We start from the raw sequence: 22,039 nt of genomic DNA on the forward strand, positions 1-22,039 counted from the left end.
GTCTGATAGCCATCGCACGCTAGCTTGGTACCTTGCATCCAGTTCTGACCTTCCACCTAATGGGATTCTGTCCCTCTCTTTATGGTCCTGCAGAGGGACTGCGGGCACCTGACAACAGCTGCTGGCAAAGAGGGTGAACTGCTTGCCGAGTCTCCTCCTGGTACACCCATCCCAGTTCCCAAGGCTGTGATTGCTGCAGGCCACACTCATACCAAGGTTAGACACTGTCTTTGCCCTGTTACACACTGGTAATTATACATGCGGCATGGTGAGAAAGATGGTCATCCAAGCCCATACGTTAATTATTGTCTTTACAAGAGTAACCATTATGTTACACCAATCCCATTCTTATTGGGAGCAGCTTATTAGGGCACCATTGCTGGAGGCAGGGAGAGAGTGGTGGCCTGAATAGGCGAAGAGTCAGTGTCAGGAGTATTTTCAATTTGTACATAGGTGTCCCCGGAGCTAAAGATGCTCAATTTTGCCTTTGTAGCAATCAACATCCACCACAGTATACTGTATACTGGTACTCAGTATACAAGGATGCGAAGAACTGAACAACAGAATATATTTGGAAGGACTTCATGTACTTCCCTTCATGAACCCTTCTTAAAGTAAGTTGGAAAAAAAAAATGAAAGAAATGAAGTACTAATTCATCCTGGACAGCATTACTGTATTTCTTTATTTCTTTTGCCTGTGTATTTTTGATTGCCAGCCTCTGTTTTGCTTTGTACTCCCCATGCATAGGATCTGTGAACATGGATGGAAATTACTGCAATGGGAGAAATCCAGGGTATGCAAGCCAAAAAACAACCAGAAAGAGCCAGGGGGTAGAAAAAGACAAGATCTCCTGAATAAATTGGGAGCATGGGGACCTTGGGAGATGGTTGAAGGGGAGGGGAGGGGAGCAGAGAAAAATGTAGAGCTCAATAAAATCAATTAAAAAAAAAAAGAGCCAGGAGGAACATAGTGGGCAAGCTACTGAACTGTCTGGGTTCTGTTCTTGTCACAGTAGGGAGTGACAAGGTCTCCCTGAGGATGAACTAGAAGACTCCATCCATGCTCCATCCTGCGTGGTGCTAGCCATAGATGACAACAGTCTTTCCAAAGCCTGTAGGAGACTTCTGGAAGAGTACTGCTCAGAATGATAGGCTATTCTTATTTTTTAATTTGTTAAATTTTAATTAAAGTATAATTACATCTTTTCCCCCTTTCCTTCTTCTAACTCTTCCTATGGCCCCCTTCTCCCTATCAAATTCATGGTCTCTCCTCATGCAACTATTATATAAATATATACGGTGTGTGTGTGTGTATACATATATATATATCTGCATAAATATAAAAATACAACATGCTGAGTTTGTTTAGGATTGTTTATATGGATGTGACTTTAGGAGCAACTAATTGATATCAGATAAAGCATTCTTGTTTTGATAAAAGTGCATGAGATTGAAGTCAGGAAACACTAGGTTTGAAGCTAGCTTTGCCTTTAGAATTCCACTTCTGGTTTTAACCAAATGATTTAGAACTTTTCTGTTTGGAGGAAGTATTTTCTGGTTTTGTTTATTTGTTGCTGTTTTTGTTTTTCATTTTGTTTTGTTTATGCACGTGTGTACCTGTTCCTGTGAATGTACACATATATGCAAATGTGTACTCATGTATGGTAAGGAGGCCAGATGTCAACATCCAGGGTCTTCCTTCCGTTGCTCTCCACTATACACACACACACAGACAGACAGTCAGGCTCCCTGAATCTGGAACGCATCAGTTCAGCTAGGCTGGCTGGTGATAACGCAACAGGGGTTCTCTAGTCTCTGCCTCCCTCAGGCTGGTGTCATAGGTGTACACTATGTGGGTGCTGGGGATTCAAACTCAGGTACTCATACTTGCGCAGCAAGCGCTTCACCCAGCAAGCTATCTCCCCAGTTCCTGGCTGAAAACACTTTGTCTCCGTAAAGAAAGAGGAGGATGGCAGGCAAATTCTACTTTATGAAGATGAAGCCTCAAGACACTAACATATGTCTGTGTACACAGCACCCTAAGGTGTCAGCAACCAGCAAAACCTGCTGGTGCTTTTCTTCCCCTTTAAGCACTCTGGGGACCAGTACAGTGAGTACTACCTGACACAAAATCTCTCATTTATCAGATACTTACCCAGAGAGGCAAGCATCACCTCCGAGCATTCAAAGAACCACCCATACATAAATCTCAGGAGGATTTCCAACCCCAACTGTTGAGCTATACACGCTGACTTCAATATAGCTAATATATCTGTAAACCAAATCCTCACCTTCTCTATAAACCACTGAGACAGAAAACAACTGTCAGCCCACGTTTCTTTGAGCCAAAAGAGGCTGTTTTGTTAAATACACGAAGGAATGCCCATTTGCTAACACTTGTCAGAAATAAAGAACACCCAATGGCAAACACTGAGTAGATTCCTTTCAAAGCCTTCACACATCTGGAATACTTTTTGATACAATTATTTGTTAAATTGACTTATCTCCACTTCTAAACCGTCAAAGGAGTTTCGGGGATTTGGATCTTTATACAGCTTGATCTGGGTGGATCACATAGAAGAAAAATGATGTCTCCCAAAAACCTGGAAACAATTTGAGGGATGGATGATATAGAAAAATGTATTGTTTGTAACACGAGTTCATTCTTCATGAGCAACCAAAAAGGTCTTCATGGCTGATAAGGGTGTCCATCGAGTACTTATGAGGCACAGGGTAAGGACTCTAACAGGAAGGGGAGCTCTCAACCAGACAGACCCTTCTAATTATAGTTATAACTAGCATGCATTCCATGAACAAGGGCGAGCTTTAGGACACTAGATATCATCTATAAGAGCAGAGAAGCCTAGCTTCTGGATGTTGAACCGAGATAGGAAGGATAGGGAGTAAGTTATTTACCAAGAACAAACCTAGGTGGACAGAAAGGCCCAGGGCAAGAGGAGTGAGGCAGGAAGCGAGCAGGTTCCCTAGTGAAGCATGATTGGAAGCATTGTTCCAGGGAGGGATAAAGCAGGTGCAAAGGTTCAGAGGTAGTTAAGTAGGGAGCTTGGAGGCTTGCCCTCAGAGTCCTCAGGCGTCAATGAAGCTGACACAAGACAAAGGAGAACACCAACAGGGGGAAGCAGTGGGAAGCAGTTTGCTGGACCGTTTGCCTCCTCCCAGCCAGGGCAGAGAGAACACAGTTGAGGGTGTGATGAGACTTAACATTTGTAAGAAGTTATTGCTAGTGCTAGGTATGGTGTGAAATAAAACGGTATAAAGAGGAACTTCCGGTCCAGGCAGATGATGTTGCCATGGTGGTAAATGAAAGAAAGGCCAGTCTTGTTCCTCACTGTGGAGTAGATGCAGGTAGATCTCACTGTCACAGCCTGGGGAACGCCACTCTCTCAAGTGTGCTGATGCCAGGGCATGTGGCTACACACCCCATCACTAGCAACACAGGCACAGCAGGGATGGCCAGCACAAATATCAGCTGTGCCGAGGTTGAGAACCTCTGAACGAAACAGAAAAGACTGTCTGAATAACCTAGAGAAGAGAGACTAGATAGGTGCAAGATAGGTTTCAAAGATAAAAACCACAGATCCAATGACTGTCTGGACACCAGGAGTCAATGGCCAGAAGGCGCAAAGATGAGCCTCAGCTTTCTCAGCAACCCTGAAGTTTCATCAAGAGATTCTCTTCTGCCAGAGAGCAAAACCAGACTTGCTCTAGAATGCCTTTACTCTTACAGACAGGTAGGTAGGTCAGGGAGGTCAAGGAGGGAAACTGAGGGTGGGAACAAGTCTCTTTAGCTGAAGGATAGCACAGATCCCAGGGCTACTACCAAGAGATGTGGCCTCAGGCAAGCCAGAAGTATCTTTCTAGGGCCCTGCTGTTGATGGCAGTTTTAAAATATGGTCCTGGTCTTAAAATGTTTAGACAATGATCTGAAGGGTAGGAATTAATTCACCCAGCATTTATGAAGCCAACACTGCATAGAAGGAAAAAAATCATAAAACAGGACTGGGGGTGGGGGTGAGCTCAGTGGTAGGGTACTTGCTTAGCATTGCGAGACTGTGAGTTCCTGAGACTGTTCAGTAGGTGAGGCTGTGAGGTATGGGTTTCACCACATTCTCCAAGGATTCCTAGCACACTGAGGTCTAAAAAAACACTAATAACACTTCAACCGGAGCAAACCACATGGTACAGTCCGGCCAAACACAGGGTGCTCAGGTGCTGTCAAATACGGAATCCTAAGACAATATGAAGAACACCAGACCTTTTATGAAGCAAGTTTTATTGCATGCTTCAGTTTACAGTGGAGAAACAAACACTGGAATTTAGAAAAATATGGAATAAAAGTTTTGTATCTGGGAGTTTCCAGGCAACCTAAATCCTTCTGCCTCTGGCAAAGAATAAACAGAACCTAGGAGGGACAGAAAGTTGGCCCAATGAAATACACAAGTCCTTAAACAAGTTCCCAGTAGGAGGGGTTACAGCTGACACAGGAATTGCTGACCCTCTCAGCAAAGGCCATGGAGGGTTAACTTGGGGACAAGAGGAGCAAGCTTCCCTAAGACCTCAGCTGAAGCTGGCTAAGGGTTAAAGCCAGAGACAGCAGCAAGGGCAGTTTTGGATCAAGACATCCTTGGCTGTCTCCAAGCATGGCACAGAGTTCCATGTAAGTCCTGAGCAGGGCTCCCACTACAGTATGGGAGCTTTGTGTCTCTCAGAAATCAACATCTTGTTCTTAAGTGTCGCACTCTTGATTCTTGGTCCCACTTACCCCACAGAGCTCCAAAACACATCCACAATTCTGTTCAAGAATCATATTTTTGATTCTAAGAGAGCGTTTACCCAAACATCCCAGAAAGAAAATAGAAAGGCAAGAAGAAATAATAAACTATCTCAACAATGAATGATGTATGAGCTCAGAAGGAGTGAATGGCTTATTTATAAATAGGCGTCACTTGTAAGACGACACAGGAAGCCCAAATGACAGCCCAAACAAGAGACACTTGGAAAAGCCTTCACCCCAAGCCTGGCGCCTGGCTGAAAAGCAAGCTCAGCCCTCTGTTTGGGTGAGCTGCAAGCTCACCCCAGTCTTTTGTGAGCCTGTGCGGTCCTCCGTGAGCCTCGGAGCTGTAAATATTTGCCCTTCGCCCAGAGCTGGCCAGCTGTGGAGACTGCAGCTGACAGACAGGCCAGAAGCCAGGGAGGGGGTGAAGGGTGGAAACTTTCAGGCCCTGTGTGCAGGCATGGAAGAAAGAGTAGGGGAGGGGATATGGGGGAGAACATAGCAGACACAGGTCCCTGGGGCCCCCTTGGGCAAATATGCTCCCCTCTCTGACAGGCCATCTGGAGCCGGCAGTCAGAGTGGCAGCAGCAGGGTCCACACCCCTGACCAGGAGGCAGAAACACCCAGCTGTTGCAGTGGCAGTCTTGCTGGCTGGCAAACGAGCACTTCTCAAGTGTGTGGGGGGGGTGTGGTCCCCGAGAGGATACTTGACAATACCTGGAGACATTTTTGGGATGTTGGGGTTTGAGAGGAAAGTCTACTGGCATCGGGGAGGTTGTCCCCAGGAATACTTTTCAGTGTTCTACGGGGTACCTGACAACAGAAGTCCTAAAACACCACCCCAACAACAAAGAGTTACCAAGCCCTCAAATATCAACCAACATCTAGACAGAACCAAAGTCTAGTGAAACCGGTCTTCATAGGAGGCAGAGCCTGAACTCACTCCTTTCATGTGAGTACCACTACAAGGGTTTTGGATGGGTTATATAATCCCCCACCCCCACCAGTCAATGCCCTTATCTGTAAGGATTAGGTGATGTGTAAAATACCTCACCTCCCACTGCTGTCGGCCCTTAACAGAGTAACTGGTCCTGGAGGTTATACTGCAACACAACACACTCATGGTTAAGAACAGGGACTAGGACAGTGCTTCTCAACCTTCCTAGTGCTGTGACCCTTTGACCCTTGCACACAGTTCCTCAGGATATGGTAACCATCGACCACAAAATTGTTCCACTGCTGCTTCACAACTGGAATTTTGCTACTGTCATAATCATAATGTAAATATCGGATAGACAGGATAGCCAATATGTGACCCCAATGGGGTCGCGACCCACAGGTTGAGAATCACTGGACTAGCGCGATGGGTGATTAAATCCACTTCTGAACCTTAAAGCCCTGACCTAAACATAAGACTGTCCCTCCAGGAGCCTTAGTTTCTCCATTTACAAAATGGCACCCATCGTACCGATGTTCCTTACTGTGGGTGGGGGCGATGAAGAAGAAAGAAATGAAATGATTGGTAAAGCCTCAGGAGTGGAGGCCGATAGAATTACCCTGATCGGCAGGGCAGAGGACCGGCCCAGGAGCAGGCACTCTCAGACAGGCACTCTGCCAGTTCATTTCCTTCATTCTCACCTTGATGAAAATAGCATCGTTTGACACTAGAGGTAAACTGAGGCACCCGTGGTGGATAAGCCACAGGCTGGCTCCCCAAAGGCAGAGATCTCAAATCAGTTCTAACTGCAGCAGACGGGCACTTAATTATCACTCTCTAGTTATTGGGGGCAAGGTGGGGGGTCGCCGGATTCTTTCTGGATTGCCCAAATGAGTAGTCTTAGGGTGCCTGTGTTTTCCTGCTTAGCAAACCACAGTTTCCAACTTCAGAGGGGTTAAGCTGCTTGCTCAAGGTCAGCCAGTGAGCTGGCAGGAAAGCCCGTGTTTGAATGCAGCCCTTACCCTGGGGCCTCTCTCCTGGCATCCTTTTCAAGCTGCACCACAATGGCTCTGGGTCCCCCTGATTATTTCTGGGATCTCAGCAGATTCCTGGATCCAGGTCACTGTGCAGTGCCACATCCACAAGGGCCGTGACTCTGGTCTCAAGACCTGGTGAGCAGCTTCCCCAGGATCACCAGGCCGGCCTGCTGGGCAAAGCCTCTCAACACAACTCTGATTCTGAAATTTTCTACACTTAGTTGTGGGTTCCCTTTGGTGTTTACAGGCACTCTCCAGCTCCCCCCACTCCCCAAAACTGCTGTTGCTCCACCTTGCCCTGTGTGTCCTGCCCATTGGGACCTTACTTTCTCAGTTCAGATTAAGTAACTCCGCATGGAGTGATGCAGCTGGCAAGCACAGTCAACAAGGGGGTGTCAAAGATACACCCAGGAAAGACCCTAGCATCCCATACTTAAAGGACCGGGGTGCGGCTCTGGGTCAGTTAAGGCGCCTCATCAGGAGGGGAGGCCAAAGCGGGAGATCGCCTACCTTGCCGGCGGGCGGCGCGGCCACGCAGCGGCTGAGCGAGTCGAGGCGCGCGCTGTACTCGGTGAACTTCTTCTGGTAGCGCAGCGCGGTCATCTGCAGTTCGAGCTGCGCCGCGGCCAGCTGCGCCACCAGAGACTTCTCGCGCTTGCCGGCCCGCAGCGCCTCCTTCTTGAGCGCCTTGTGCAGCGCGCCCAGGCGGGCCTGCAGCGCGCCGTTGTGAGCCCGCAGAGCCCGCGCGCAGCAGTGGCCGCCCGCGCGCTGCTCGCCGTGCGTCAGCGGCAGCCCGCAGCCTTCCTGGCAGCGGCCCACGGGCCGCGCGTCGCACGCGTCGCGCATGTGGGCCTCCACGTCGCGTCGCAGCAGCAGCTGGCCGCAGCCCGCGTGGCGGCAGCGCGCGGGCGCGAAGTCGCAGCGCTCCAGGTGCTCGGGCAGCTCCTGCAACTTGACCACCCGGCCGCAGCCCCGCGCCGCGTGCGCGCACTTGATGTCCAACTTCAGGATGAGGCGCTTAAGCGGCAGGACGTGGTTGAGCTCCTTGGCCGACAGGCGACCGCGACAACGCGCCGGGCAGCTGCCCTCCTGCACTACCCAGGGCAGCACGCAACCGGCACAGAATACGTGGCCGCACGGGGTGGTCAGCGGGTCCTCCAGGACCTTGTGACACAGCGCGCACTTCAGATCAGGGTCCACGTCGCCATCGAAGCGGTCCAACTCGAAACCCATGGTGGCGGCCGGGGCCCGGTGTCGCCGCCGGGCGACCGGCCGCCCCCTCCCTCCCTCCCTGTGAGGCGGCCCAGACACGCCGGCTACGCCGCCCGCTCTCCAGCTAGCTCTCCCAGGACTGAACCTAATTGCTCCAGACTTCCTCGGAAAATGCCCGAGGAACAGGACTCCTCCGGCCGTATTGGCTCGAGCGCGAGCGCACTCACATCCTGCCTCAGCGGCCTAGCGACCCTCCTTCTGCCAAAGGGAGGGGGGCCGCGAGGCAGAAGGGGCTGAGGCGACCAAGAAGCAAAGAGACCTACCAGAGACGCGAGATGGACCCCCTCTTAGGGGGGTCTCCTCTCCGCTCTCTTGGAGGCTTTGCTAAAGGACAAAATACGACAGCAGCGAGCACTTTGCTCAGTTTGGAGCTGCTTTTGTGGCTGTCGCCTAGAGAAGTTTCCCCGCAACCCTTCAGGTCTATTGCACTCCTCGCCTCCTCCTTTCTCTTGTGTCTGCTTTTAAGAGCGAAAAATATCTCAGACCCCGCTAGCTCTGTATTTACGGTCTTTATTTATTTATTTCTCTAGGGGGAAAGTTCCAGCCGCTGCAGGACGCTCCTGCTAAAACTTTGGTCGCTACCAGAGGATCTGCGGAACCGCAGAGTTTATCAGTCAGAGGTTTCTAGGACCAGAGGGCGAAATTGCAGGAATTAGACCTCCCCTCCAGCTGTCTGGGTGGGACAGGCCAGAGTGGTTGGCCGGGTCCACTTCTCTTAACACCTCTGAAAAGAGGGCACTACAGTATGGCATGCGTTTTGCTGGGAGCTTCTAAATCCGTCTCTTTAAAAACCAGCTAGGCAGTGTTGTGAGAGCGCACATTAGCTCCACTTGAAAACTATTTGCCCCGCTTAAGAAAGCCCTGACTCTGGCGGTAGGAGAGCTGGGGGAGTTTAGAACTTCAAGTCCCTGTAACAACGCCCACCCAGTTGTCTCGGGAGCTACATCCCTTCAGCTTGTTTTTGTTGTTTTGTTTTTCTTAAGTGTATTTTTTTTTCTTTTGCTTTATCTCGATCTCTCCACTGGTGAAGTTCAAAGACTTTCTGCAGATGCGCTCTTTTGAGAGTTTTATGTCTTTTTCGGATTGTGAGTCAGTGGTTCACGTGGAGCCTGAGTGTCCACATTGAACGAATCTACCAGCCATGTAGAGGCTGCTGGTCTATAGGCACCCTGAATTTCAATTTGATTGAAAAACCCTTGCCATCCCGGGCTCTGTACTGTTCTCTTTTCCTCCAGGGCAGCTTCTCACGCCGGCAAGCCTGACGTTGTAGTCTGCGGCAATACCTGTGAGTGTCGAAACAGCACTAGGAGGATTCCAGCCCAAGTGGGGAAGTTCATAACATTACCCATATAGTTGGTAGTTTTTTGTTTGTTTGTTTGTTTAAAAAAAACAAACAAAAAAACAAAACAAAACAAAAAACCTCCCAAGGCTGTAGACATTCCTAAGAAACACGCAGTCAGTCCTGGTGAGAGTGAAGTCAAGTTCTGGAATTCTCGTTCGGAATCTGCTGCCAGTTTCTCCAGAGAATCTGGAAACAGAGAGCTAAGAGTTTTGTGTTTGGTGTGGACCCAAGAATATGGGATTACAGTATTCCTTTTGTCTAATTGCTTTTACTTCTGTCCTTTCCAGAGCTGCTGGAGACCCATGACCTTCACTATTGAACTGCTTCATTGAAGGGAAAGAATTGCCTTGATGTCTATAAGGATTAGTGTTCTGAACTGACCTCCACAAAGCTGTTGCTAGCCAGATTTTCTGTACACGGCTGAGGTCCCCCAATGGTGTTCTTTAATTCGTACTGATGATATTTGGTGTCTAGTTGTAATACTTTCATTTTATTGCTTCAATCAATTAGCGCGTTTCTTTTCTAGGATGCTGAGTGATGTGAAATCCTCATGACTTTTGCTCCGATAAGCTTGGGCAAGGAAAATCCTCCACTGGTTCATCTATTAAAGCATCTCATACAATGGTAAGAGGCAGATTCTTTCAGCCAAGGTGTGTGGGCTTGTCGGTTTCATAGACAAGCTAGTGTCAACAGGGTGATAATCTTCAAACCAAACTGGTTTTAAGGAACAGAGAAAACTCCACAATACAGCATAAATGGGAGATTAGCACTTACCTGAGATGTACTCTCTAGTTCAGAGCTGTTCCTTCACACATGTTTTGCCCCTGATGACAGACTGGGGGGTGGGAGGGACACAGCTGAGGCAACAGAGTATCTGCCCCCTATTGTCATTCTGCCCCTTCAGGCAAAGCAAAGTCTTCAGAAAGCTTCTCCCCAGAAGTTAACTTTAGTATTAAAATTCTTGGAGGGGGCTGGAGAGATGGCTCAGCGGTTAAGAGCATTGTATGCTCTTCCAAAGGACCCGAGTTCGATTCCCAGAAACCACATGATGGCTCACAACCATCTGTAATGAGGTCTGGTGTCCTCTTCTAGCAGGCATATATGCAAACAGAATATTGTATTCATAATAAATAAATAAATAAATATAAAAAAAGAAAAATAAATAAAATTCTAGGAGGTCAGAAGAAGAAAAAAAACCTAAGCCAAGAAAACCTCCTGGGATGTGAAAGTTGAGGGGAGGGCCATGTGTATTGTTCCAAAGCTGGACTGAACAGACAGGAGAAACAAGAGACGAAATTATTGAGAAAAAGGAGTTGGGGTATCATCAGGTGTTTTTGTTTGTTTGGACAGGAGAAACAAGAGATGAAATTATTGAGAAAAAGGAGTTGGGGTATCATCAGGTGTTTTTGTTTGTTTGCTGGTTGTTTTGTTTTCACTAGTGACACATTCTGCTGGGACCGTCCTTTGTTGTGGGTCTGTCCTCTGTGCTCTGGGAGAGTTAGCAACATATTTTGGTGATGCCCATGGATGCGGTGGCAAAGCAGCATTCTAACCCACCGTGTGTTGTGACATCCGGTCACGGCCAATGTCTCCTGAGGGAAAACCGCCCCAGACTGAGAACCACTACAGTGTTTGAGGGCGGCCTGCTTTTCATTCTGAAGCCAGGCACTGCCAGAAGCCTCACCCTCGACTGGCTGAAGAATCATATGGTGTAGGCAACACAGTAAGAAGAGAACGCTACACTGGAAAATCGAGGTTTCGTGCTATCAAAATGTGCAGTAAATCTACAGGACAACAAATACTAGACACGCCAAGCATCTTGAGAAAAGACTCGGGTTTTCCTGACCTGGATTACCCACTCATTCAGCTGTCTCGGAAGCATCTGGGGGTTGAAATATGGACATATAGTTTAGTTACATAACAAACCTTTATAGTCTTCCCCATCTCTATCATCGCCCTTCTTTTTATAACCTTATTCTGTGCTCTTTCCCATCTAAGTACTAACCAAGTTTGACCCTGCATGGCTTCCGAGATCAGGCATCCGGGGTGATATGTCCACAGTGCAGATCTCACCTGGCCTCATTTCATCTGCCCAATCTCAAGTCAGACAATGGAATCGTTTCACTTGGAAAGAGAAGCTATGGCAAAGCATTCTAAGGGGAGGGAGTGCATTACCAGTAAAATGTGTGTGTGTGTGTGATTATGCCAATCACAATGGAATGCATCTCAAAAAACAAGTATCCGTTTCAACAGTTTCTTAAGGCAAATTCAAGCTTCCTTCATTTTAGAGTGTGAAAAAGTAATAATGACATGGTGACAGGGGCCAGTGTTCTAACCCCAGGACTGGGCTCATACCTGTTTATAGGTGAAACTCAGTAGACGGTGACAGGGGCCAGTGTTCTAACCCCAGGACTGGGCTCATACCTGTTTATAGGTGAAACTCAGTAGACGGTGACAGGGGCCAGTGTTCTAACCCCAGGACTGGGCTCATGCCTGTTTATAGGTGAAACTCAGTAGACTTATTCATTGCAATCGCTCCACTCTCTGCTGTTCCAAAGACGTATGTTTCGGGTTTCTCAGATCATGAGAGACACATGACTGTTTCTAAAGTGAATGTGCATGTTTGGGGGCAGGGGAATAAGGTAAGGGACGTCAAGAGGGAGCTGTACAGTTAGAAGGATTCCCCAATTAAAAAATGCATCACAGGTTGCATGTGAAGATTCAAACCTAAACACAAAACTCAGAATCCCAGGAGTCATAAACAGGAAAATTTCTATTTGGAAAATGAATTTTTTTCCCAGCCTTCATTCTAGTATTACCACCCAGTATATCCTCATAAAAAAACAAACAAACAAACCAAAAGAGACACCTCTTGATAGCCCTGCAGCTCAAGCCTATGATCTAGAAACTTATTAATTTTAATTTTTCTCTTGGCACTTTCTCCTCCACTCTCATTTACTCAGTCCGTAAAATTATGATAATGTTAATCATTGCTTACCTAGCATACGGTAATAATTGCTAATTAACTAATTTTTATATGTAGAAACCTGTGAAGACATTACACAGGTGTTAGGCATTATTATTGTCTGGTGGTGCTGAGGAAGGCTGTCCTGTTTGAGGGAGACTGGTTACAGTGTCTGTCTACCTCGCCATGGGAATGGAAGCTTATAACTCCACCCCATGCATCATCTCCTTGCCGATTGGCTTGACAAGCACAATCCTGCAGTGAGATGGTACTTGCCTAAGAGCCTGCTACAACCCAGTGTCGTTGCCAGTGTTTTGATAGTTAGGAATTCTGCAGCAGAATGTCTTTTGCTCAAGTGTGGGCATCTGCAGGGATGAAAGCATCTGTGGTACAAAGTAGCAGTTCTCCAGGGAGTCATCTGTTCTTTGAGTCTAGTACACAATTGCCTTAATTTACATACTATTTAAGGCCTGGGAGAAGAGTCACTTGGTGAAAGTGGAAAATGCTTGTGCTAGGTGAGGCTCTGAGTTCATCTTCCAGGACCCAAGTGAAAGGCCTGGTGCAATCCCAGTGTCGGGGAGGTGAGGACAGGCAAACTTCTAAGGCTCTCTGGTCATCAAGTCTAGCTGAATTAGTGAACTCCAGACTGGATGGGAGACCTTGTCTCAGAAAAATAAAATGGAGTGTGGTGGTGGGGGACATCCAGTCTCAATCTCTTTACATGTATCCACATGCTCAGAAAAAATAGCTTACTGTTTGCTTTATTTCTTAGTGATTTTTTTTAAAGATCATATTTTTTTTTTTTTACAATAGAATGTCTATTCTTCCGGGATGGCTTTGGGCAAACGATTTTTGAGACATCAGCCAACCAAGAAAACTGTGTCATCAGTGTTCTTTGAAACCTTGTCCTGAAACTGTGGTTTCGGTCTCCAGATCAAATGGACACTTGGCGATTAAAAAGTCAAAACAAAGCATTCACCAGATTAGTTCTCCAACAGCTTGGCCTTTCTGAGGATAATCGTTTGTTCTATTTCAGCAAACAAAAGCCACTTTAACCATTCATTCTCTGCTCGCTGTTGCACAAGTATAGACACGAAATGTTTCCCAAAGGTGGCTGGGAGCTTTGGGAGACGGGGATAAAAACAGTAATGGTGGAAAAAGTTCACCCATGGTCATGTTTTCTCTCCAGGTGAAATGGAAAATGTGTCCAAGCACTGGCACACACTGCATGATGTTGGCAAACGCACACTCCATTTTGACAGAATATGAAGAGGCTTAGAAGTGGAATCCAGAAAGATGAAAGGGCTCGGAGGACAGTGACTCAGTCTGTCATTGGTGGGGATCTTTGTAGTAACTTATAATTTATCTGCGGGTTGTGTAAGCTTAAAGATGAAGATAAAGTCGGGGCTGCAGAACTCACCCTGGCTCTTCAGCCCGGAACTACACAGTTTTGGAGAGTTCTTCAAGCTGTGAAGGATAAAGAATGTGTTTTTCTCATTCTTCAATATGCCTTTTTTTTTTTTTCTGCTAGGAGATCCATAGCAAGAATGCTAAGGTATGTATAAGAAGCAGGGGGTGGGGGCAACAACACAACTCCCAAGGCTAGCTTTCTGGAAGAGTCAAAACAAGACATACATCTCAGAGTTCAGTTGGAAATGATGTATTTCTTTCTGTGGATAGGTTCCTGATATTGTGGTTTTGGCTTCTGATAAAAAGTATTGATCTTAGTTTGTGAGCCTAGCCTTTAACGGCTGAGCCATCTCTCCAGGACAATGAGGGCTGCCGAGAAGCCAAGAACAATGGCACTGGGTTTTGATCCTACTGCATGAACTGGCTTTGTGGGAGCCTAGGCTGTTTGCATGCTCACCTTCCTAGACCTGGATGGAGGGGGGAGGACCTTGGACTTCCCATAGAGCAATGAACCCTGACTGCTCTTTGGGCTGGAGAGGAAGGGGGAGGGGAGGGAGGAGGGGGGGAATTGGAAGGTGGAGGCAGGGAGGAGGCAAAAATTTTTAATAAAAAATAAAAATAAAAAATAAAAAAATTATAAAAAAGTATTGATCTTGTGCACCTATATAAAAATCTAGAAATGAGACATATATGTAGTATTTGTCTTTCTGTAATTGGCTTAATTAATTTAACATGATTGTTTCCAGTTACACACCCGATTTCCTACAAATGACACAGTTTTGTTCATTAAACATTAAATAATACATACATGTGGAGTGTGTGTTGGGGGGGTATAGTTGTCTAGGATGAGAAAGAGGACCAATGGGAAAAGAGAGAATGAAAGAAGGGGAAATGGAGGATATAAAGGAGAACACACACACACATATGCACATACACATATACACACATACATACACACACATATACATATACACACATACACAGACGCATATGCACACACACACACACACACACACACACCAAAACTTGAAAAATGTATTGAAGTGAGTGAATAATATCTATTCATTTCATAGCTAAGCTAATTACAATCATGAGGAGCACTCATCTTAGCAGCAGAAACAACTTCAAGAAAGAAACAATGCATATGATTGTGTTCTCAGCAGGGATTGGCAACAACTTTTTGTGGAAGATGCAGCCAGTAAATACTTTCGGTTTTGTGAGCCATGCAGGGTCTATCAGGAGTACTCAGTGCCAAGGAGGCAGGAGCCAATATGTAAATGAATGGGTGTAGGTATGTGCCAATAAAACTTTATTTTCTAAAAGGCTGGATTTGGCCCATAGGTATTGGTTTGCCAAAAGTTGTTATAGATGAACACATTGTTTTCTTGGCAAGCAGAAAAGCAACTGAATTTTTGACATTAAGGCTATCATCATGAAAGAGAGCTATAAAGATCTTATTGGAAACACAAATCAGTATGGCCTAGTAGGCACGGTACTTGCAGAGGAGTCTATTAATCTGAATTATCTCCAGAACCTAGGCAAAGGTGTAAAGAAAGAACTGACCCGCACAAAGTTGTCCTCCGTTTGTGCACACTCCTTCCCAAACCATGCACCCACATCCACAATAACAATTCCAAGCTTTATAGAAAAAAAAACAGCTACTCAAAAGAGTCTGAGCATATTATGTGCTTGTAAGTCAAAAAAGCCATCATCAAATGCTTCTTCTCTCAACTCCCACTGACACAGTACACAGTACTGAAGGTCACTCATTTCATTCAGATTTCCTCACTGGTACCTGGAGAGAGTCTTTATGCTTTCTTGCTATTCATACTTCCTTCACAGAGTGAATGTAGATTAGGTGAATGTTGTAACATTTAAATGAGGACACATACACAAAGTGTTTGGCACACTACCAGAACTTTCTGAGATAAATAGTGTTAGGAACTAATGAATGGCTCTAAAGAGAGTATGAGAGAGAGAGAGAGAGAGAGAGAGAGAGAGAGAGAGAGAGAGGAGGGGGAAGAGGAGGGACAGGAGGGAGGGAAGGTGGGAGGGAGGAAGGGGGAGGGAGGGAGGGGGAGGGAAGGAGGGAGGGAGGGGGAGGGAGGGAGGAGAGGAGAGAAGAGAAGAGAAGAGAAGAGAAGAGAAGAGAAGAGAAGAGAAGAGAAGAGGAGAGGAGAAAGAGAGACCAGCACTGCCTGTGCTTCTGAAAGAAATGCCCACAAACCCAGATCAGTCTCTGGAGACCCAGAACTGAAGAAGACCTGAAAGTCCGGAAAGACCATAGTTATGGAGAAGTTCCAAAAATAGTTTGTTGACAAACTTTAGCAGAAACAAACTAGAGGACAAAAGGTAAAAAGTGGCTATATCTGTGCTCCATATGAGTCACCTCCCTTCTGGAGTTATTTATTATTTAGAGAACTAGCCAGTTAATCACCATAGTGATTTTGACAACACGTAAACAACTGCAGACAGACAACAAAGAATGCATTGTCTTTTCTCTTTAGGAAAAAATGGTGCCAACGATTTTTCAGGCAGTTCCTTGAAAGTGCACGACTAGATGGCACGTCGTTAAGGCCAAATGTGTCCAACACACTAAATGCAAAAGGAACTTTGCAGAAACCTTGTCACTGAGCCTGCCAAAGTAAGACACTCTCATTACTAGAAACTGGGCTTTAAACAAAACAAAACAAAAAAGACTTGTCCAGCCTTTGTTCACTGCCTCCAGTGACAGTGACTAGAGAATCTTTCTTTGAGAAAGTTGAAAGCTCGTGTCTTGTTCTCAGCATCCTTGACACTGAGCATAGACCCTGGCATCCAGAAGGTGCTCAATAAATGCCTGCGGGCACTGTTGGCTGAAGGAAGAGAAGATGCCGGCTGCGGCAACTTTCTCAGGCTTCCAGGGACACAGACGCACAGTTCTGGAGCATTCTGCTACTCAAAGCCCTTTCACAGCACTGCGGGGCATATTGGAGACAGTCCCCGATTGCATCATATTAGATACTCCACTCGGCATAATTACACCATGGGCTTTTGTCTCCCTTGGTGCCAGCCAGTCTCAAAGTACATGCTACTTCCTCAGTAGGCTTCTGTTGAGCACGGGGGTTGCCCACTCATTACAACTGGAACTTGCAAATGCTGCATCTAGCTCCAGTCCCTTTAGCTCTGGTTCCCACACTTCAGAGAAGCAGCTTTTCATGAAGGATGGTGGTGTTTCCTTGTGCGAAGATCAGAAACAGGAAGAGAAAATAGTGCAGGGTATCCAGGATCCACAATGGTGACACAAGTTACCATTAATAATTAATACTACAGCTGGGCAGTTAGAGGCAGATGGATCTTTGTGAGTTCAAGGCCAACCCGGTCTACAAGAGCTTGTTCCAGGACAGGCTCCAAAGCTACAGAGAAATCCTGTCTTGAAAAACCAAAATAGTAGTAATAATAATAATTAATACTGCTTTTCCTAAATCCACAAAATAAGTTTAATCTGCGGCATGCCTACTCTGTCCATTCTCCTGTCCAAATTTCTCCTCTGTTCGTTAACTTCATTTCCCTCCCACCACGTTTATTCAAGCTGTCCTCTCCTTCAACACTGTGGCAGAGTTTCCCAAAGAGGTTCCCCTACTCTGCCACATCCCAGCCTGGCCATTTGACTCTGCATATTGGTGTAATAGAAGTCTTTTGACACTGAAAGCTACAGATCTGCAAGAGAAAGATCGTAGCTGCACGTGTCTCTCCAGGGTTGGACGGAAGCTCAACCTCCTGTGTCGCCAGCATCACTGGGTGTTTCTCACACATCTCCTGCTTCCACATCTGGTGACTGAAGACACTGATACTTGCCCCTTAAGAGCTATTCTTCCCTGTTTTAAAGTACGAAGATGAGGCCAGCTGTGGGAGCACATGTCCGTCATCCCTGCTCTTGGGAGACAGAGGCATGGGAATTCCTCGAACTCTGAGACTGTGAACTCTAAGGATAGCCTGGACTACATAGCAAGTTCTAGGTCAGAGAAATCTGTATGGCAGGATCCTGTCTTGAAAACCAGATAAATAAAAAATGAACAGCATCTGAGTTTTCTCTAGCTATGGTACCTAGCTCTAAACTACATGTTCAGCTTTGCTGAGCGCTGGTCAATCGGACACACACAGATGTGATGGATGCAAGCAACTCCTGTGTTCTCTCTTAAAAGTAAGCAGGCTTCCTCTGTATGTCCACTGTCTCCCATGCAGACCAAACTCTTTTGACCAGGCGGGGTCAGAGGAAACAAACTCAGGACGCACTGTGGTACAGACAGCCGGAGAGGGATTCATGGTGCTGATCGGAGAATTAAGGAGAAACTACAGAGGAGAAATGGGTTTTTTTCCCAGACTTCCCAGAAGTCCATTCTCCCGTCTTTCATTCCACAGAGACCAAACATCTGCTCAAGTTAGTACATTTCTGTATTTCAGAGAAACATATGGATTTATACTCTGCCTTTGATTTTAAAATCATTTGCTTCTTAACCCTGTACTTTGCAGGCTAAATGGTATGTGAGGTGATTTATTGACCCTGTAATATTCTCCTCTAAGTGAAGTTAAAAATAATTTCTATGACCACATTTTAAATTCACATGCAGACAGCTAGGTGACCTCTATGTCCTCCAGCCTTCCCTCCCCCCCCCCAAGGTCAGAAGACAGCCACTCAGCTGGCTTTCCACACTTTCTCAGCATAAGCCCAGGTGGACAGGCATGGGCAGCCCACTTCTCTCTTGAGCCCGGATGGACGGGCATGGGCAGCCCACTTCTCTCTTGAGCCCGGATGGACAGGAATGGACAGCACACTTCTCTTCTGTTACTTTCTGGCCAGCCAGTCAGAGTTTTCTCTGGTCTCACTCTCTTTCTCCATATCTGCTTAAGAGCAGAGGGGTCTTCATTGTCTTCATTTAATAGGGTCTACTCTAGGTGTGTTTGTGTGTGTGCGTGATACCAACAAACCAAGGACATGTATTCAAAACTCAGAACTGACTTTTAAGACTTATTTTCATCAGGTTAAAGGTGCTGGGACAGCTGTAAGAAGTCACATTTCTTCAAACCTCAATTTCTTTGTATTTTCAATGGAATTTATAATAATCTTTGCCCTGAGGTGACACGCAGGTTAAATAGCACTTCCTTTGCACGTTGTAGGACTTGATAAATGTTAGGAGGATCTGTGATTCATTCACTCTGACTCCCTAGGGCCCTGAGTCAGGTCACAGGCATCTTTGAGGTGACAAGTTTAAGCAGGGGACAAATAGGGCTGTGCTCTGTTGTTATCCACTCCCCAAGGGGTTTTGTCACCTGGCTTCTACCTGCCCATTTGAGAGAAAACTGGCAGATGGGATGGCTGACCTTCACCGCCAGCTTGCCGGGTTTGTAATCATCTACAGGACACACTCTGGGCATGTCTTTGAGGACATTTCCAATGGCGTTTAAATGAAGTGGGAAGACATACCCTAAACATGAACTGGGAACCCAGACTGAGTAACAGGGGGAAAGAATATAAAGGCCCGATGTGCAGTGGCATTCATTTCTGTCTGCCTTCTGATGGTGAATAAAGTGCCAACAGACTCCTTGCATTCCTGTTTCCCTGTCTTCTCTACCATGACGGACTTTATCCCTTCCAACCAGGAGCCAAAACAGCCCATGGTTTCCTCAAGTTAATCTTGTTGATATTTTGTCACAGCAACAGAACTTGCTCTTTGTCTCATTATTCAACCAAACACCCTGCAAGCGCATAGTGAGCACCTGATAATATAACTGAGCAATGTGGACATGTGAAAATCCAGGACAGTGTCTATGGACACAATAGTAACATATGTGACATGTTACATGTACACATGTATACAACCCAGTTGTCAAACATCTGCAGACGTTAGTGTGTAGGGTTAAGAGATACACCAAAGCTCAAGTTGCTACTGTGTTAATGAATCACATTGGCGTTTGAGTCTTGCTATTTTTTTTTTCACAATCCTGAGTTTCTTTACATGCAGTCTTTTCAGTTTCACCCCCAAGTCCCAGTAATGTGTACAAGCCTATCTCCCTGGAACCACCACCCATCTGTTTCCTTTAATGGAAAAAAATGTTCCTTCTCATGAGAGATTTCCCACTGATGTATTCTAACTTTGAGATTGCCAAAAATAAAGATGAGTTCCCATGAAATGAAAATTATAGATTAGGTAAGAAAGTATAACATATGATAGACCTGAGAGAGATGGCATATTATTTTAGCATAACTCCAGCCAGAATACAGTTTGTTTTTGTTGTGTTTGGTTTGGGGGGGGGGTAGGTTTGGTTTTACAGGTTTTAGGGGAAAGGAATGCTCAGGGTGTCGGTCAGCTTTGAACTCATTGCTTAGCTAAGGAAGACCTCTGTCTTCATGCCTCAAACCTCCCAAGAGCTAAGCTTACAGGCATGAGAGGGGAGTTGGTAAACTTGTGGAAGATAACAGCAGAGGAAAAGAATAAATGAAGTTCACACCCACCAGAATACACACACACACACACACACACACACACACACACACACACTAAATATCCTAACTCCAATCTAGTAATAGGTTTGGACAATGGCTGCAATTAAAAGATGGTGCATTCAGAAAAGAAAGGAGGCAGAAAATATGACAACCGAGGAAGCCGGAAGCTAGGGAGAGAAACATGAAGTGCACATTCAGCAATGAGCAATAAACTTTCCTGGAATACACGCCTGAATCAGGAGACAGAAGGCCACACCATGTTCTTAGTAAAACAATGTACTGCATGAACCAAAATCCACACACATGTTCTATGTTAGGTTACTGTGCTAACTGATTCCACAGTTTGAGTATAACAGATACAGAGATATTCAGAGAGAGGTATCATTAATTCTCCATTTATCCATCAGTTTATCTATTCCCCCCCTCTATCTGTGTAGTGTATTATGCATATATGCAAGCCATAGTACAAGTACGGAGGTCAGAGACCCTCCGTGATGGTTCTGCATGACAAAAAGCACCTTTACCCACTGAGCCATCTCATTGGCCGCTATTTAATCTTTTAAAACTTAAATATAAGCATCCTGAGTAGAAACGTCCAGAAATGAGCCGGGAAGTGTTGTTTCTGATTCTGATTATGGGGAACAGAAAATGTAGGGAACCAAAGCAGCTCAAAGCCTCACTACTCAAAGAGTGAGACCCAGTATAAGCCTCATCGGCCCCACCTGGGAGCTTATTTAAAATGCAGGCCTCTGGGATCTAGTTATATGGAATCAGAATGTGCATTTTAATAAGACCTCCCTGCAGTTCAGAAGGGCATCACAGTTGGAGAAATACCGGCTTACATAACAGAGGACTTGCTTTTAGCAAGGACCTTGGCCACATATCAGAACCACATTAGTGGCTTCAAGCAATCACATCTCAGAGGCTGTGTCTAACACGGCTAAGCAAGAGACTTTAGAATTCATGGTGACAAAATTTAGTAGCCCCTAGTGTTCCGCTACAAAGTCAAAGTTGAGAACTTCTCTACTAGAAGCAAGCGGGCCTTGAAGTGGGTTGACTTCCCAGGGCTTGAGAGCATAATGGACTGAGAATCTTTGCTCTTTGTGGTCTCTGTCAGAACTGGCTTTTAATTCCTAATGAATTTTCCTTCTCTCTTCCTACTTTCCACTCCTCTTCCCTCATGTCTTTCCTTCATTTTCCTTCTCATTCTACTTTGGTGCCATTCCTTGAGACCAAGAGGAATTTGCATGGGATTATGTAATGGGGGTTAAATGTTATTTCTGAGAATCTGGAGTGATCTGGGGGTATGATGCAAATTTTGTATGTAACTATATTATTTTACATGCTTTGATTTATTATTGCTATTATTGTTGTTATGTATTGCCTGTGAACATGTGTCTGTAAGCATGTGGAAGCCTGAGGGCAAAATCAGATGTCTTCATTGTCATTCTTTATTATATGTTTGTTGTTTGTTTGTTTGTTTGTTTGAAGACAGGGTTTATCTGTGTAACTACTCCGGCTGTCCTGAAACTTGCTTTGCAGAGCAGGTGGGCCTCACACTTACAGAGAACTGTCTGCCCCTGCCTCCTGAGTGCTAGGATTAAAGGTGCACACCACCACCTCCCGGTTTCCATTTTATCTTTTGAGGCAGGGTCTCTCACTGAACCGAGTGCTCAGCAAATGATTAGATTGGCTGGCCATCTCTCCAGCCCTAAAATGATTAAATTTTAAAATGTGGTCTTTAAAAATATTTCTCTAAAACTGTTGATAACAGCTTGCTCATCCTATGAGTAAGGA

At 45.8% G+C, this 22,039-nt stretch overlaps 1 protein-coding gene across 1 annotated transcript in view; it reads right to left on the minus strand.

Moving 5' to 3' along the window:
• The window catches only part of Pdzrn3 (PDZ domain containing ring finger 3), a 229,703-nt gene extending 221,605 nt beyond the window's left edge, over window positions 1–8,098 (minus strand). The window contains exon 1 of the mRNA XM_041631464.1: window positions 7,280–8,098. Coding sequence (XP_041487398.1) covers window positions 7,280–8,002 — 723 coding nt within the window. The 5' untranslated portion in view covers window positions 8,003–8,098. The remainder of the gene's footprint in view (window positions 1–7,279) is intronic.
• Between the last annotated feature and the right edge of the window lie 13,941 nt (window positions 8,099–22,039).

Source organism: Microtus oregoni, unplaced genomic scaffold (assembly GCF_018167655.1).
Source record: "Microtus oregoni isolate MIOR12 unplaced genomic scaffold, Mior012 000002F_ref0000024, whole genome shotgun sequence".
Classification (NCBI taxonomy): Eukaryota; Metazoa; Chordata; class Mammalia; order Rodentia; family Cricetidae; genus Microtus; species Microtus oregoni.